Source organism: Podarcis erhardii (assembly GCF_964252035.2).
Source record: "Podarcis erhardii genome assembly, chromosome: 5".
NCBI lineage: Eukaryota > Metazoa > Chordata > Lepidosauria > Squamata > Lacertidae > Podarcis > Podarcis erhardii.
The window spans coordinates 81,601,074-81,620,463 of record NC_138509.1 but is presented as its reverse complement, the minus strand read 5'-3'; the positions used below and the strand labels follow the sequence as shown (position 1 = coordinate 81,620,463).

The window sequence follows — 19,390 nt, the reverse complement described above, 5'->3', positions numbered from 1 at the left end:
CCCAAAACAGTACTTCTGTCTTGTAAGGATTCAATGTCAATGTTAGCCGCCATCCAACCTCCAACCGCCTCCAGACACTCACACAGGACCTTCACCAACTTCACGTTAGTTCCAAACAAACAGTGATTGTCAGCCAAGGGTTGTAAGGAAAGCAAACTATGATACCTGATTCAGATAGCACTCAGCTATCTGTGTTGCTCTTGCTTGTCCTAGGAGAAGAGTTAAACAGGGTTTGCACATTCTCAAAAACCCATTAACTGTCATTTACTGTGACATGAAAACCGGTCCAGTTTCAGGCAGTAACATCAGACCTACTGTTTTTGAGCAAATGGATATTGATATTGTTGTGCAGCCAGGGAAGATAGAAGACTTATCATTGAACAGCATCTTAAGGGCTGTTAGAATAATCCCATCTGTGTAAGAGAATTAAAAAAAAAAAAGGTATCAGGAACTGTGGCACCCCACTTGTAAAATACAAATTACTATTAACATGTTCACAACTAAAGTGAATGTTCTCAATTAAGCTGGTCAGTCTAATCATCTTGTTGCCTTCCCAGATGCATCTGGTTGGCCACTTTGTGAAACAGGATGGTTGACTAGATAGGCTTTTGGTCTTATCCAACAGAACTCTCACATTCCTTGAGAAAATAGCACAGTTTTTGAGGAGGGGCAATAATCCTTCTGCCCATGTATTTGCTTCTGCTTGAGTTAGGAAAATTATGCAGAGTTTAACAGCATCTGTTGCACTGAAGTGTGGAAGAAAAGGAAGCGCCCATATAGAATCTAGTTCCTGTTCATGCACTGATGTTATCATGGAACTTTTAAATCTGTGAGGAAAAGTCACTGATGCTCAGACATGCAAATGGTTATTGGTTGATAAGTTATTGTAAATAGTTTTAGTGCTAGCTATTTGATTTTACTTCTGTATCCCCATATTCAAGTTCCTTGTACTACACATATGATCCATGCAGCACAAGAGTAGCACACCATTGGCTCACAAAGCACAGAAAGCTTTGCACTAGACATCAAGGGTTGAATTAAAATATATTTTAAGCCTCCAAACCACCCAGAACATACAATGGGCTCACATATTCACTGCTCTCTTTTCTGGTTAATTAGTACAGTGGTACCTCGGGTTACAGACCCTTCAGGTTACGCAATTTCGGGTTGCGCGCCGAACCCAGAAGTACCGGAACGGGTTACTTCCAGTTTTCGGTGCATGCGCAGAAGCACTAAATGGCGCTATGCGCAGAAGCGCCGAATCACAACCCATGTGTGCGCAGACGCAGCACTGTGGGTTGCGAACGTGCCTCCCACACGGATCACGTTCGCAACTGTGGGTTGCGCTTTATACTACTTTATGTAAACGATTTAATTCCTTTTTTAATTAAGCAGTCTATAAATCTTGTAAAATAAAAAATATTGTTTGCTGTTTCTTGAGTTGGGCAAACCAATAAGCACTAAATTGGATTACCTACAAAACATAGTTTCAAATAATGGTTTGCATGTAATTCCTGGTTAGTGCTCATCATAATGGACCTTTTCAAACTAAGGGAAAACAAAGAGGAAAGTGGCAGTGGGAGGCCCCATTAGCTAAAGTGGTACCTCAGGTTAAGAACAGTTTCAGGTTAAGAACGGACCTCTGGAACGAATTAAGTTCGTAACCAGAGGTACCACTGTATTTCTAAGTCCTAAGAGCCAGCATCATATTTTTAAGCCAGCTTTAAATGGACCACAAAGATATTCCAGGTTTCTTACTGCTTGGACAACCAGCAGATGCAACTTTTCTAATCCTTTATGAACTTGATCCAGTTGTTGGTTTTTAAGAGCACTTGTAAAGAAGGTTAAAATCTATCCCTTTGCATATTTCATGCCTGAAAGTCCTGGACTGGTGTATTAAGGCCAGGTACACCTCTCCTATTGCTATCAGCATACTATCCTTCCTTTTTAGGAAGATTTTCTGTAGGAGATGCTAAAGCTTGGTGCTCAAAAAGCCTTAATCATTTTCATGATTTGTATGAGTCTAATAGTATAATAACTAAAGAGGCCTTGCAAAACCAGTTACAACCTATAAGTGCACACTATAGACCAGTGTTTCTCAAACTGCTGCTGCTAGCTGGAGATGATGGGAGTTGTAGTCCAACAACAGCTGGAGACCCAATTTTCAGAAACACTGCTATAGACGTTTTGAGTTCTTCCTTCATCTCAAAACCCTTTAAAGAAAAATACTGTAAAGAAGATATAAGTAAGAAATAAAGTATTATCGGTATGTATAATTGTTGAGCTCTCTTTACCAACCCCTTGCATCTTTTTTGTTTAAATAATTTTATGGTAATTCATGTTTTCAAAAAAGTTTAATGAAGAAAAAATAATGTATTTGCTAATATGTATGAGGATTTAACTGTACCAATATTCTTAAATTCCTTAATTCTGTTAAAACATAAGGAATTGGTTAGTTGTGTAGGCTGGACAACAGCAGACGATCTTTATTCATGCAGTGATGATCACCAAATTATTAAATGGAACTTGTTAAATGGTGAGACAACACAAGTAGCGAAGCTTCCTGATGATATCTATCCCATCGATCTTCACTGGTTTCCCAAAAGTTTTGGTGGAAAGAGACAAACTCACGCTGAGAACTTTGTACTTACAAGTTCTGATGGTAAGTCACCATGGAGATGTATATAGCTTATTTTAGAGTACAATGCTTTTGAAAGTATTTCATTTTGTCAATATGCAAAGTTGTAGTCAAATGAATTAGAGCAGTTCCTTTGAAATTAATGGGCCTAAATTAGCAATGTCCAGTCATTTAAGTGGCACTGCTCTTGAGTCTACAGTTTCTGCTGAGATTATCATGCAATATGATGCACCATCTTTAATCACTAATTTTATGACTCCTTTCAAGTGTCACCTTCTCTGATCCTTGATTTTGTACAACTTTACAGTATTTTGTACTCTGGGTGCATGCTTTCCCTTGCATTGAAACATTGGGCTCTAACCTTATGCTGTAAATACACTGGTCAGACATAAGCAAGTATTTGGGATGATTTGTTTTCACTCTAGAGGAAAACAGTAGTTTAATCACAGTAGCAGTTGAAAGAACATATCAAAGTTTTGGGATGTTGCAAGCAATTCAAGTAAGAATGCTACAGCTTTGTAACTGGTGTATCTTTTAAGAACAAAATCTTACCTGGTCCAATCCAGAAATTGCCTTGAGCACACCATAGGTGTAGATCAGCAGTAGTATGGATGTGGGGGAAAGGGTAAATTTAGATCTACATGCAGAGTAGCTCTGGTAAGCTGAATCGGCTCTGCCTAGATGCACATATATGCTATGTTACGTGCAATCCCTGTTGTCCTGGTGTGGTTTGTATTAAATGGTTCCTTTCCACTTGCTTTTAGTGCAAATAAGAATAATGGCAATCATGAGCTATATTGAATACTGCACACATTTTTCCTTGTGACACTCATGGACAATTGTCTATATCAGAGACTTTGATGTCAAGACTAGTAGAAGAGATTTTTTTCTTCTGGTATCTATTCTAACTGTAAATCAGGTATCTGTCTTGATAAGCAATTTATTTTATTTATAATACTGAGTTGCCTTTTGGCCACAAAGAACCACTGAGACTATCCACAATTTGAAAAAAGTTAGCTTCAAAACTTTGAAACAATACCATGGCAGATTAGTATGATTTAAATTTTTAAAAATGTGGAAGTAATTTCACTTAAAACCAGCCAAAGTCATGCAGAGCAAAAAGTCCCATAGACAATGTACTACCACAGCAACAGCCCTGTCCTATGTTTCCACCAATCTAGCTTTCTTGCTGGTACAACAAATAGCGAAGCCGCCAAAGGTGATCTTAAATTAAAGGTAGGTGGCCTTTCAGATACTCTGGCAACAAACCATTTAGGTCTTTAGAGTTAAGAACCAGCACCTTGAATGGTTCCCAGAAACAAATTGTAAACCAGTGCAGTTGTTACAAAACCTAGTGTAATATGGTCAACAAACTGCATGCCAGAAAGCAATCTGGCTTTCTTTTTGGAACATGCTTTGCGGTAGCCCCACATAGTGTGTTGTACTAGAACATAGCTTATTTTGTACCCCCAACTTCAGTTTAATTTCCTTCTTTCACTTTGCATTAATGTAACTGATTAGTTTGACACTTTAATCCAATTAATCCATATTTGTTTACTTTTTCTCAAAGGGATCTTTTTTAAGGAGAAAGCATTTATAGTCAGCAAACCTATTAGCCATTTTTTCTTGATTTTGCATCCATTGTGACATTAATAAGACTGCTAAATGGGTAATTCAGAAGAGTTGTATCCAACTAACTCATACTCGGTATAGATCCATTGAAATCAATGCACATACATTAGCCCAATTCATTGATTTCAGTAGGTCTACTTTGACTATAAGCTGGATACAACCCTTGGAAAATAAGCAATAATTTTCTATCTGTTCGCTTTGGAGAAGTGCACAACAGCAAGCTACTTTTGCATAGTAGAAAAAGTGAATGCTTTAAGACAGTTGGCTGAAAATGGACATAATGACAGCAGACCAGCTGTTTGATACCTGCCGGTGTTTTGTTGGCATCCATCTGTCTTGAAAGACAATGGAGTGGGCCTCTGGGGGTGAAGTCAAATTGCTGTGTTAACAGTACCGAAGTGACTTCTCTGGGACGCAAGCCTGGACAGTGTTTATGGAAATCCTGGGCTGCCCAGACAACAAGTCCCTCCTCTTGACCTTGCTGATGTGGTCCAAGGGAAAGCAGAGCAATCTGTTTGGAACCAACTTGGCTGCTGTAGTTGCCATCTAACTGTCTTAGGGACTCCACTCCAGATATGTGTAGAGTTTACTCCTTAGCCCTTTCTTTAGAATCAAGAGTTTTCCTTCTCCTAGATGGGCTACCATCCCAGGCTCATGAGCCCCATCTGCCCCTCACTTCCCCCTATAGCATGTGCAGAAACCGCCTTCTTGACCATTGGACTCACTATTGGTCACATCCTCTCAATCCAGAGCCTGTCTTCACATGTTTTACCCTAATTGTATTTCTCCTTGGGGGTCTCCAAAGCTAGCAGGAAGCACCCCAAGAGAAAAATCAAATGTGCAGGTATGTTGGAGGTCCAGCTGTTCCCTCCCACTGACATATGTTGCACCTTAAATCATCTGCCCACCCACACTTTATAAGGGATAAAAAATTGGGTCCTGCACTGTCTCATATCTCATTGCACCCACATAATAATAATAATAATAATAATAATAATAATAATACCACCCAACCCATCTGGCTGGGTTTCCCCAGCCATTCTGGGTGGCTTACAGAATATATCAAACATAATAAAGCATCAGACATTAAAAACTTCCCTATACAGGAGTGCCTTCAGATGTCTGATAGTTGTTTATTTCCTTTACATCTGAAGGGAGAGTGTTCCATAGGGACGGCGTCACTACTGAGAAAGCCCTCTGCCTGGTTCCCTGTAACTTCACTTCTCACAGTGAGGGAACCAGCAGAAGACCCTCTGAGGAGGACTTCAGTGTCTGGGCTGAGGCCAATGAAGATCCTTTAGAACCAGTGTTATATGGTCCCAGTGGCCACTCCCGGTCACCAGTCTAGCTGCCGCATTCTGAATTAGTTGTAGTTTCTGAATCACCTTCAAAGGCAGCCCCACACAGAGCGCATTGCAGTAGTCCAAGTGGGAGATAAGCAGAGCATGCACCACTCTGGCGAGACAGTCTGCAGGCAGGTATGGTCTCAGCCGGCGTACCAGTTGGAGCTGGTAGACAGCTGCCCTGGACATAGAATTGACCTGCACCTCCATAGACAGCTGAGAGTCCAAAATGACTCCCAGGTTGCGCATCTGGTCCTTCAGGGGCACAGTTACCCCATTCAGGACCAGGGCGTCCACCACACCTGCCCGCCCAAAAACAGTACTTCTATCTTGTCAGGGTTCAACCTCAATCTGTTATCTGCCATCCGTCCTCCATCTGCCTCTAGATGGAGGACCTTCACCGCCTTCACTGGTTCTGATGTGGAGAGGTAGAAGATGCATTCATGTGGACATTTATTGAAGTAAATTGACTTATTTCCAAGCAAACAGTGGACGTTGTTGTTTATGGCAAATGACAACAAGTTTTTCTCTAATGTAAGTAGCTGTATATGCTTGTGTATACTTTAAAATAGAATGTATTATACATACAACAATCTGTTTGATATAATTATGGCTGAAGATTTAAAAATGCACACTTATAGTATTTTTTAAAAAATCCTGACAATATCAAAGGCATAAGGGGGAAATGTACTCAACTTGCAAAACTCAAAAGATAAAGCATCTCTTTAAAGCCAAATAGTTTTATTTTGTTATCCTAACACACACACACACACACACACACACACACACACACATTTAGACAGCAAATGAACCAAATGGTCAAAGGCCTGGAAACGATGCCTTATGAGGAACAGCTAAGGGAGCTGAGCATGTTTAGCCTGGAGAAGAGGAGGTTAAGGGGTGATATGATAGCCATGTTCAAATATATAAAAGGATGTCACATAGAGGAGGGAGAAAGGTTGTTTTCTGCTGCTCCAGAGAAGCGGACACGGAGCAATGGTTCCAAACTACAAGAAATAAGATTCCACCTAAACATTAGGAAGAACTTCCTGACAGTAAGAGCTGTTTGACAGTGGAATTTGCTGCCAAGGAGTGTGGTGGAGTCTCCTTCTTTGGAGGTCTTTAAGCAGAGGCTTGACAACCATATGTCAGGAGTGCTCTGATGGTGTTTCCTGCTTGGCAGGGGGTTGGACTCGATGGCCCTTGTGGTCTCTTCCAACTCTATTATTCTATGATTCTATGATTCTATAAATGAACAAGCTACCATTGTTGTCATCCTGAGCCTAAGTTGTTTTAAGTTATTACACTGACAGGACAGGACTTTTTTCATGTTCCTTTGCATCTACAACATGAAGATTGATAAAGACATTTTTAAAGAAACATATTATGTCCACTGAAAAGAGAACAATGCAACTGTTATGTATATATAGACATTATATTCCACTAATGTGTTTCTCAGAGCATTCCTATGCCATCAATCAAAATCCTACAAATTGGTTCTGTATGAATGTAACCAAGAGAATCCCTCTTACATGATAGTACACCAATTTTAATCTTATTTATGGTATTAATATTGCAAACCAGAATTCCCCTGAGTTCCCTGTGTTTTATGAATGCATCTTAGATTTTTTAATAGCAGTGTAAAAAGTAGAAAGTGCCCACTGAGACCTTTATTTTACCACATATGTAATAGAGGGACCATTATGTCTTGAAGTATATCTAACTAGACAGCTGCTATAATTCATAGATTAACAGGAGTAACACATCTTCTGAAAAACAAAGCTGTAGTATAGAATTCCTAGATTTGCTGAGTTAATCATCTGTGATTGTCACATTTAAGACCAACCACACTGGTAACCTATACATGATATAGGATTTCATAGAAAGGCTTTTATGGTGCTTGGCACCATAATAGCCCAATATCTTACATATGTGAACTATTCTTGGAAAACATTGCTACAAAATGGGAAATATCCATATTTATTTTTTATCCCATTATATTTTGAGGAGACAGGTGATAAAATAACAAGCATAAAAATGTAAACACAAAACAAAACAAAGTGAGGATCTTCACTTTATCCTGCTCTATCTCAGAGGCTCAGTGTGGGTTACATTTTCCCTCTGGTTTTTCATTAAAGAGAAAAAAAGCTGTTTCCTTGCTGAAATGTTTACAGTTGCCCAGCTCCCACATAATGTTAAGCCAAACCATGACTTACTACAAACGTGGGGTTCCAAAGAGGAGATTGTAGCACTTTGCTCCTCCCTGGATGTTTTCTGCTACGCTGAGCTGTGGTTTGGCTTATTGTCCAGACCCGAGCTTGTAGTTTAGCTCTCTCCAGACAAACCACAAGCTGGAACCAAGGTTTATCCTATGGTTTACAACTTGTGGACTGTTTGGAAGAGATAAACCCTGAGCCCTGCTTCAGACAGTTAGCTGAGCGAAACTGCAGTTTAACTCAAGCACAGAGCAGTAGCAAAAGAAAAAAGGGGAGGAGCAAAGTAGCCTCTACTTGCTCATTTGCAGTAAGCCATAGTCAGCATTACATGGGAGTTTCGTTATCATTTATAAGATACAGTAAGAATATGGTAAACATGAAAACAAATACCGAATGGGCCACTTCAAAGGAGATTTGGCTCATGATGCTTCTCTACAACTAACTTCACATACAGAGGGCATTTGTCAGTGCAAAGATTTCCACTTGCACAATGGGACTTGCTCTCCTCTCACCACATGCCCAAATATGTAGGGTTTTAAGAACCTCTAGAGCAGATTTAGGACAAAGGAGATAGGGAGAATGCTGCATTGCACAATCAGAAATCCTTGCACTGATTGAAGGATTGCCTTAGTGCTATGTTGGGTGTCTGGGAAAGCATATACAAATGGCTCAATGCAAGTTACTGAAACACTTTTACATACTTGGCACCATTCTCACTAGGAGGAGAAGGGGAACTAATTAGCATTAGTTCTCTGACATATGCTAATATCCGTTTCATAAGGGGATATGAGAGAATAGTGATAATTTCCCTTCCACACAAAAAGTCCAAAAGGTTTTCTCCAGTTATTCTTATCAAAAGTCACTCAGGTTTCTAAATGGGACTTTAGGTTTGTGGTCCAGACCATTCCCTAATTTTGTCAGAGTCACTGCCCATTGACAAAGCACTAGTTGTGACAATAAAGGAACAGGGTTCCAAGATTTGACACATGCAAGATTGTACTAAGTAAGGTTAAACCAAAACCAAAAGAAAGACTCTAAAATCCTTATGGATTACAATAAAAGTTCCCTTTTTACCCTGCCAACTAGCAACTAGTCTTATTTCATAACATTCAGAATCTAAAATTAGTATTTATACATAAGCATTGGCACATCATTTATGCAACGGGAGTGTGTGAGACCTGAACTTTGAATGTCCCCCTGATGATTGTGCCTCCTTGTGTATGCCTGTAAGATGAGCCAGAATAGCAAATTTTCCATTTTAGTATGTTCCCAGATCTCTTTTTTCAAAGTCAACACTGCTGTTGGCATCATTCCATGAAGGGGGTTCAGTAACACATAGGTGAGGTAGTGAAAGTGAAAAGCCCTTTTAAACAGGCTGTTATAAATATGGGATAGTCCTGAAGCTTTCTCTCTTTTGCCCCTCCATAAGGGTGCAAACTGGATCCCAGGTGAGGATGGGCTCAGTGCTTCTCTACAATCCCAGCAGCATATTCAAGGATACTTGAGCAGCGTAGTTTTTTAAAATGTCATCATGCTCCTTTTAGCTGGTTCAGCAAGTCTCAATAGATATATTTTGAGCAGCAGATGTTGTCCACCATTTTGTATGAAAGGATCTTCTACCACTCAACCAAAGTGCTATGAAAACCCCTTTGGTTAGTTTATAAGAATGCCTGTAGAACTTGGAATTCAGATTCTAAAATCCCAGGAGCTAAGCCAAAGGTAGTCAGAGGGGTCATAATGCCCTTATTACACAGGACTACTATGCCCTCAAAGGGAATTGCTGCCAACAAGAAATGCCTGATAGGCAGGATTATAAGAACTGACATTTATAACAGGTATCTCCTAGCATCTTTATAATTCTTCAGCTTTCTAAAATTCTGTTTAGAACTATGATCTCTATCTAGAATCCAGCACTTACATATTCTAGTACATATAATGCCATATGTTAAAAGCTGAGCTTCAGTTATCTGCTATACACAATAACCTTTCTCCTTTTTGTTTATAGCATGTTTTCTTCCTGATTAATAACTTTTCGTTTGTTTAGTTTGTATGTAGAGATCTATTTGGTGGAATTACAATCTGCCTTCCCATATGAAATATGTTTATGGTACCACTTTAATTATTCATCTAATACAATCTGTAATGGTTCCTTAAAAATTATGTTGGCTCTTTTTCTACTAGTTTTCGTTATACTGATGACTAATCATTAAAATCAGAGCAGAATATTTAAGAGGTCTGTGGTAGCAAATGAATATAACAGACATGGTTCTGTACATGCTGTACTTGAATAGGCCTCTAATCTCTTATTTGAATACCTTCCAGAACTGCAAAACAGCTTCAACTTTGAGAACAGTTTATGGTTTCATTAAATAATAAAAACAGGAAGAAAGGAGCAGTATTTTATAAAACTGAGAATTAATGTGAGGCTGAAACTGAGTCCCTTCACATTCTGTTCCAAACTATATTATGAATAAAGCATATGGTCAAAGCTTTCACTTTTCTATGCAGCCTATAACAGTAAAGTTTTTCAAAAAATCTTGATATGTCCACTCATGCCAACAGACACCAAATGAGTTTTTGAGCATCTGATTTTATTTTATTTTAAAATTGTCTTCATGGCCAGTGTCACCCATCAAGTGACTCCTAAACTGTATGAGGCTGCAAGATAACTCTCTGCTTATGATCTGTTCGCTGACAGTGGATTTGTGAGAAGATCAGTTAGCTGTCTTTCACAGTTTGAATGTCTCTGCTCTGAATCCATCTTTTCAGTCTTGGTCACTTGCCCAACATGTTTTTTACCTTCAAATCTTAAGGCACTGTTCCATAATAGAATGCTGTAACTTCAGTCTTTCTGGTTCACGAAATAAAGTTTTTCTTGTACGAACATTTTCCACCAGTATAGATTTCTGTATCTGATATATGCCACAAACAACAATTAATGAACTGACCATCTTATATCTATCCCCACTCTACTGGAATTCAGAATGACTATAAGATGTCATTCAAATGTGCCACAACTAACCTTTCTCTAGATCTGGCTTCCACAACCTGATACCCTGTATGTTTTGGACTATAATTCCCATCATCTGGGACTGTAGACCATGGTGGCTGGGACTGATGAAAGTTGTAGTCCAAAACATCTGATGGGAGACAGATTGGAGAAAGCTGCTATAGATGTAGGTGATGATGATGATGATAGCATGTGAGCATATTCCATCTTTAGTTTGGCTGAAAAGTGCTGCTCTCAGTGGGAGATGAGAGGTTTTCCCAGAAACTCACATATCACAATGAGGTGGAAGTGTTGGTGTGGCTGCATTTTGCCCCCGCCCGATTGGATGGCTGCCAGGGGGTGCGGCGCAGGGACAGCAAAGCAGGGGGCATTACGCCCCCTGCTAAACATGGGAAATGCCTCCTGCTCACAACTCCTCCCCTCTGGGAGGAGGAGAGGCTTTATTGATGAGAGGTGATCTGTTCTTTAGCTTGAGGGGCAAGACTTTCCAGCAAAACTGGGAGTGAGTGCCATGACATCACAGATGGTAGCTGTGACCTGATCAATTTGATCAGGGAGAGGCCAGCACTGCAGGATTTTCTTAAAACAACTAATGTTTTCATTTTCTAAAAATACTTCCTTGTTAGGATCGAATTATCACAGGCCTATCATTGCATTCAGGATTATATCTGCTTTTGCAAAACTAAGAAAAACTAGCCTATAGAAGGATGAAGAAATAATGGGGAAAGGGTTCCTTGGGTAATGTATAGGAAGATACATAACTGTTTACCAATATAGAGGTACTAATCCAGCTAAAGTTAACTGTTGTTAGTGGGACTTAAGTTGTTGTCCTATTGATTTCAATGGGATGTAAATGTCTAATTCTAGAAAAAAGTTTTCACTTCTGGTATATATGAGATTAATAGGAAGGATTATTAACTGAAGAATTTGCTTATTTGTTGGGCTATGGGATGATCACTAATTGGCTAGTCAAGGAAGTAGAAAAAGGTTTAGAAGAATCAAGTGACATTTGTCAGATAATTGTTTATTTTAACCAATGTCACAGCTATGATAAGAACCTTCTTGTATATATTTGATTTCTAACATTACAACGTCAAATTTGGGTAGGCAAGTTCCATTTGATTTCCAAGACTGGAAGAGTTGAAAAAAGTGTAGAAGCCCACTGTGGAGCTGTACTTGCAGGGAGATGGAATTATGAGGGAACAGCACTTGTTACAGGTAAGAGGATATTTTTGTAAAAATGTGATGAAGGAGAACTGTCTTCAAAAGTATGTCTTCAAAAGTGAAGTATAACATTCATAGAAAAGAACATGTACTTTCCTGAAATCTAGTGACAAAATTAACATGACTGAAAACATACTAAATGTCTACTGAATATTGAGAGGGGCTAGATTGAGGTTCTGTCTCATTGAACACAAGAAGATTAAAGCATTTCTAGATCAGACCAAATGACCATCTTGTTCAGCCTCCTGGTCTCATAGTGGCCAACCAAATGACTATGGAAAGCCAGCAAGCACAACATCACTCTCCCCACTTTAGATTCCTAGCAACTATTATTCAGAGGCACATTGTCCTCTCCATCCACAGTCCTAGGATGGCAAAAGTAATAAATGATTGTTAATCAATATCTGCTGGCCAAGGGTCAGTACCCACTGTTCAACTAGCCACAGGCTGCATCACATGTGAGTAGTTTCAACTCCTATAAAGTTCAATAAGTTGTTAAGCAAGCTTTTGAAGCAACAGCATGATAAATGCACAGCAACTGCTTGTCATTTAATTCTTGTGTTTATATAAGTGAAAATAAGGCAGAGTTAGGAGTAAGGCGAGAGATAGTCAAGTTTGCTGATACTAAATTGTTGAGGCTGGTTAAAACAGTAAGTAGCTATAGGGCTGGCCCAAGCATACCAGCAACAGAAGCAATTGCACAGAGTGACAAAATTCCAGGATCATTTATTTTTGAATATATATATATATATATATATATATATATATATATATATATATATGCTTTCGTAGATTTTCACGGGTACAGGAATGCAGGTTTTGGTGTCCTCGGGTGTCTTCCCGTGTAAAAGTTGGGGTGTCTAGGCGACGTTTCAACGAGGTCTCACTCGTCATCTTCAGGCTGGTGCTTTCGGCTTCTTGTTACTGGAACAGAGCAGGATCTCAGTGTTTGAGTTCCTATAAATACTGTAGAGGGGGTGTGGTGTATAGCCTCCAATGTTCTGGGCAGAGAGGAAGTTTCCAGGCTAGTGTGCCTTTTCTTCTTTTGTTCCTTAATTACTTGAGAGATATCTTGAGTGATTTCTTGAGTGATATCCTGAGTACCACTTAGGTGGGTCATTAGGTGTGGATTAGTTGTTAAAGTCTTTGTGTCTTGACCTCTTGAACTTTGTGAAGAGTTTTCCTGAGAAGATGGCTGTACTGTACTTAGTTGTGCTCTGGCTTGGCTTCGTGTATAGGGGCGAGCTGTGGTTTTGTGGCTTGTGTCAGCCAGATCTGTGTAGGGATTGCAGGGGGGTGCAGCATCCGGAGGTGCCACCATGGATTGGCTACTGGATGGTGTCTGTAATTCATCTGTGGAGAGGGTCTGGGTTTGGGTCTGGTGTGGTTGATTGGTGTTGGCGTTCTGTGTGCCTCTGGATCTGGTGTCAGTTTTTGTGGGGAGGGCTAATTTCCAGATGTCTGGCAAGCGGGATGTGTCGTCACGCTTGTTCATGTTGTGAGGGTGTTTCTCTATCTCGATGGCTTCCATGATTATTCTCTTGTGGTGATGTTCCGTGTTAAAGAGCAATTTGGAATCTGCAAAATTAATTTCGTGTCCTGTTTCTTTCATGTGTTGGAAAAGAGAGGAAGTTTTTTCTTCTTTTTTGACGGCATTCTTGTGTTCTGCGATACGTGCATTTATTCGTCTGTTTGTTTGTCCAATGTACGTCGCCTAGACACCCCAACTTTTACACGGGAAGACACCCGAGGACACCAAAACCTGCATTCCTGTACCCGTGAAAATCTACGAAAGCAAATATATATATATATATATACACACACACACACACACACAGTGGTGCCTCGCAAGACGAAATTAATCCGTTCCGCAAGTCTCTTCGTCTTGCGAAGCACGGCTATTAGCGGCTTAGCGGCTATTAACGGCTTAGCGGCTTTAAGAAAAAGGAAACAAACGCGCAAGAACTCGCAAGACGTTTCGTCTTGCGAAGCAAGCCCATAGGGAAATTCGTCTTGCAGAACGACTCAAAAAACGGAAAACTCTTTCGTCTTGCGCGTTTTTCGTCTTGCGAGGCATTCGTCTTGCGAGGTACCTGTGTGTGTGTGTGTGTGTGTGTATGTATGTGTGTGTGTGTGTGTGTGTGTGTGTGTGTGTATATATATATATATATATATAATGTTACCCTATTAAAAATAACACCAAAAACAATTAAACACATGTAAAAGCACACACATAAAAGGACACCTGCTGTTCGAAGACCCTGTCACAGTGCAACACACAGAACACAATAATCTTTGCTTGCTAGTAAAAGCAAAGAGGGGGCCACCCCACCCTCCTGTGGAAAGGAGATGCACCATAACTGTGCAAAGAGGAAGGCACATATCAACAGCTTAGGAGCTTATTTGTGGGGTGTTATCTCCTACTCTTTGACAGTGGAATGGGAGGTTGTAGACTCTCCTTCCTTGGAGGTTTTAAGCAGAGGCTGGATGGCCATCTGTCTTGGATGCTTTAGTTGAGATTCCTGCATTGCAGACCCTTCATAGGATGTTATATTTGCAAATGGTTAACATTTACATGTCTAGCTTTAATCACTTTTGAATGCTTGCAAATAGGTGCAATGAGGATTCTAATCTGTTAATGATGGGACCCAGGAATCAGGATAGTATTTAGTATAGATGAACTAATATGTAGCACAACACTGTGACAATCATTTTAGAAAAAATAAGGAATAGTATCCTGCTCTATTCCTGGTCATTTATTGTGTAGACAATAAGACACAAAGAAGCATATAGGCAAAATTATAATTTTTGTGATGTAACAAAACGCTTTGGGCCAGCCGTGAATAGCTGTTGTCTGTTCACTGTCAAATATTTGCCTATAACAATGAAATACTTTAATGCCAATATACAGTAATAGCAGGTAGTCTTGTTAGTCCATTAGAAAAACAACCCAAAAGTTAGCAGTAGAGTAATATCTTTCTTAGGTCCAACCAAAAAAATAAACTAATTAATGATCAATGTTTATCTCAGTATAAATTCTTACCTGGTGCTTCCATTTCTTTATGCATCTGGATGTCTTGTTACATCCCCTCCTATTTTGCATGTTCTGCCCTCACTTGGAGGAAGAGGGAGAACAGGCTAACCTCCCTGTTCCCCAGCCTTACTTATTGCAATGTTAGCAGATTTAGAAAACCTTTGGGCCCACACCACCTGTGTCATTTAATCTCAGTGCCCTGAAATAGCCACCCTCCGAGGAAGCATAGTTTTATAACGTAGAGTGTGCATCTGTTCCCATTCTATATATCTTGGGGACAAACAGGGTCATGCTCATTCTATCACCTCCTACATGAAAATCACTGGCTATTACATCACTTCTTCCAGTCAATTGAAGCCTCCTGTTATGACCCACCCCCAACCACTGACATACTGCATTGGAGCATGATTTATTATGGTTATTTTGGAGTGGCATAGGAATTCCAGATGAATGAGATGATGTGGCATGTGATTCCTCAGAAAATGTTAGGAAATTTTTATTGTACTGTATGCTAAATTTGTTTTTTCAGTGTGGTTAACTTAATACAGTGTTTAAAATTCTGAGTGTTAAAATTGAGAATTTTAATTCAGTCAGTTGCAAGGTCATTGCTAAATGTTCCTTTGTTCTAGTTGGTGAAGATGGACAAGTCAAAATATGGTCTAAGAGTGGAATGCTGAGATCAACTTTAGCACAACAAGGTAAGGTGTTTTATATCTTATGTAACTGCAATATATATATATTTTCCTACATTCCCAGAAGAATTAGTTGGTTCTTCAATAGCCCTGTACCACAAATTGTTGTTCGCATCTGTCTGTTTCACAAGACAATGGAGGAGTGTGCCTTTGGGGGTGATGTGAAATTGTGAGGTCAGGACCACCCTGCTTGCCCACCCAGATCTTGGTAATACACACAAGATGTCAAGTTGTGGATGAGGCAAGTTTTATTATGGACTGGTGTGTCTTTTTATTTGACTGACATGTGGGAGGACTAATGAGCATGGCTACCCAGGTCCCATTAGGATTTAGTGGCATAGGTGCCAACTCCCTGGGGCCCTGGGTGCCCAACACCCACAAAATTCCCTATGAAGGGGCTGGGCACCCACAACCCCAGGCACCCACGGTCGCGGGGCCAAGCTGGCACTCCTGGAAGTTAGAATGGAGGGGGTGACAAGCATCATCTGCCTGTCCCTCCTTTAATGATGGTAATAGACTCCATTTTCCAGTGCGTTATCTCTCCATTCCCAGGACATGGCAAATTGCTGCACCCCTTGCTGCCTCTCCCCATTCACCATGCCCAATAAGAGGTGTTCCTATGCTGGCTACCACTTGTAGGAACACAACAGTGGTAGCTTTCCAGCCAGACAAATCCATGGAGTGTAAGACTGCACTGGCTTCTAGCCCCGATGGCTATGTTCCACCACTACTGTCGGAGGCAGTATGCCCCTGTATATCAGTTGTTGGGAATTACAAGTGGGGAGACTGCTATTGTACACATCTAGCTGACCACTGGACTAAATGGGCCTTTGGTCTGATCCAGCAGGATTCTTACTATATTCTTATGTAAAGGGAACATTTATTGATTAATCATCTGCCTCTTAGTAGATGAACCAATTAAGAAGGCTTTCATGCATGAATCACTTGCATTAATTTAAAATGATACCCACAAATCAGATGTGCATCCATATATGCATTGGAATATGCGTATCTGAGTGTGGAGCATTACTCTCACTGGAATGTGCATCCTCATCCACATTCCAGCACATCTGTTCATACCTTTCTCTTTTTGTTAAGCACAAGAGTTATACCGAGCTTAGAATGTTTAAGAAAGCTCTTTAGCTGTTTTTATTTTGATCTGTATTTACTTAACTGTTGTGTTTTCATTCATTGTTTCTGCTGTTTATAAAAGGTCTGTAGCGTGGTTTAATCTGTGATTTATATAGTCTATTTTGTTAATGTAATTTTGTACACCACCTTGTGAGTGCAGTGTACTCTGAAAGGCAGTTTTATTATTTTTATAAACAAATAGAATAAAACATAACTGAGGATATTTCATTGTGATTTGGAGCTAATATATTTTAAATATGCACTTTTCAGTACTTTTCAGTAAAATATTTTGTGTTCATTTTCTGTTTCATTCAAAACACCCAACTCTTCTTTACCTTTGTACATTTAGATCTTGCACTCTCTTGACATTAAGAAGTCACATGCAGTTGGGTTTGGTGAAATGTCAGACCTTTATCTCTTCCTTTCTCAAACAAAATCTCTGAATTCTCTTAGCCTATGAAATATATTTCTAACCACAAAAATAAAAGACAAAGAGATTTCAACTGTTTGAAGGAAGTTTCTATCACAAATGCAGCATGTTTTCTCATTTGCTGTGAAAAGCCCCCAAGATGAGCCAACAGTACATGTTGACATTTAGTTTTCTATCAACACAGTTAATAGAATGTTTGTGCCTTATTCCTGGCAGGGTCTTGCTTTCTTCTGAAAGTCTCATGTGTTCAAGCAAGCTAGCAATACTGGATATTATTCTTACCTGATATTTTTAACATTTTAGATGTATTTGTGTATTTTTGAAATGCATTATAAAAATAATTTTAGCAGAAGTTAGTGAATGTATTCAGAAGTATTTTAATTTCAAACACAGTTTTTCTGATTTCTTATTAAAATGCTCATCACTTAGCGTAAATATGAGACTTAGGCCTAATGGACAAATGGACTGAGAGAGCAAAGAAGGATAGGATAGGCAAGAACGGAAGGAAAGGCAACTTTTTAAAAAAAGGTTTTATTTAATTTCATAGGCTTATACAAAGTAACATGGATTGTGCTCACTAATTGATTCAGTTACTCTTCAGAGCACTTCATGTTGACTGGATCATATACACAGGGTTAGCACAATTTAGAATTGCCCCAGGTAATGAAGCAGATTTGTCCGCCCCGCCCCCCGGGATACTAGAAGGTAAGCTAGTAAAAACTAATAAATTAGTTTACCTTTCAGATAATAACATATTATGCTATTTTAGTAATCTATTTGCCCAACTCTTAAATCTAAAGGATAAAGAAAGTCAGTTGAGAGTATTAAATCTAGCTTGAGTCCTGATTCTTGTCTTCTGACTCCTCACAGCCTTTGCATGCTCTCATCCCAATACAGTGGTACCTCTGGTTCCAGAGGTCCGTTCTTAACCTGAAACTGTTCTTAACCTGAAGCACCACTTTAGCTAATGGGGCCTCTCGCTGCTGATGCGCCGCCGCATGATTTCTGTTCTCATCCTGAAGCAAAGTTCTTAACCCAAGGTACTATTTCTGGGTCTGTAACCTGAAGCGTATGTAACCTGAAGCGTATGTAACCCGAGGTACCATTGTACATAAATTTGTGGCCAGTCAAAATGCTGTCACTCATTACACGTCCCCAATCCTCCATCATGCTGAAGATGTTTCTTTCCAGCTTCTGTGTGAGGACCATAACATTCGAATTTGCCCCTACCATTGCCTCCCAAATATTGTGTTTCTGGCTGTTTCATCGGTTTCTCTTATTGGGTATCATGTTGGAATATAGTGAAAAATGAGCTCCCAATCTTTCCCACTCAAAATTCCTCCCACATAGATACAGTACTATCATCTCTGCTTTTAAAATTCATTTTTTTCTTGCCTTATTGTTAATTTGCTACTTCTATTTTTAGTGGAATTTGTACTGTTTTTTTTTTTTTTTTTTTTGGGTCCAGACTCCCACTTATAGAAATGTACAATTTCCTTATATCCCGCCTTCTTGCCCTTTCTCCACTGCCTCTTTTCCAGTTGCCTTGTCCTCCCCACCTGCTTCTTCTGCCTGCTACCACAGTCCTGTTTCTGCTACAGTGGTACCTCGGGTTAAGTACTTAATTCGATCCAGAGGTCCATTCTTAACCTGAAACTGTTATTAACTTGAAGCACCACTTTGGCTAATGGGGCCTCCTGCTGCTGCCGCGCCACCAGAGCACAATTTCTGTTCTCATCCTGAAGCAAAGTTCTTAACCCGAGGTACTATTTCTGGGTTAGCAGAGTCTGTAACCTGAAGCGTCTGTAATCTGAAGTGTATGTAACCCGAGGTACCACTGTACTAGACAGATCATTGTGGGGCTACTCCAGCTTCCTTGTTCAGCCCTGAAATGTATGTTGCCCCTGTTGTGCCCTTTCAGGTCTGCAGAACAGCGCTCTGTATTTTTTCCTCAGGCTGGAAAGAGCTGTGAGAGGATAAGTTAAAAGACAGCACAAAGGGAGAATCATAGTCAAAATCTCATCAGCACATTTGGAGGTT

At 39.8% G+C, this 19,390-nt stretch overlaps 1 protein-coding gene across 1 annotated transcript in view; it reads left to right on the top strand.

Moving 5' to 3' along the window:
* Window positions 1–19,390, top strand: part of IFT80 (intraflagellar transport 80) — a 65,132-nt gene that overhangs the window by 2,762 nt on the left and 42,980 nt on the right. The window contains exons 3-5 of the mRNA XM_081862375.1: window positions 2,444–2,662; window positions 11,947–12,057; window positions 15,727–15,795. Coding sequence (XP_081718501.1) covers window positions 2,444–2,662; window positions 11,947–12,057; window positions 15,727–15,795 — 399 coding nt within the window. The remainder of the gene's footprint in view (window positions 1–2,443; window positions 2,663–11,946; window positions 12,058–15,726; window positions 15,796–19,390) is intronic.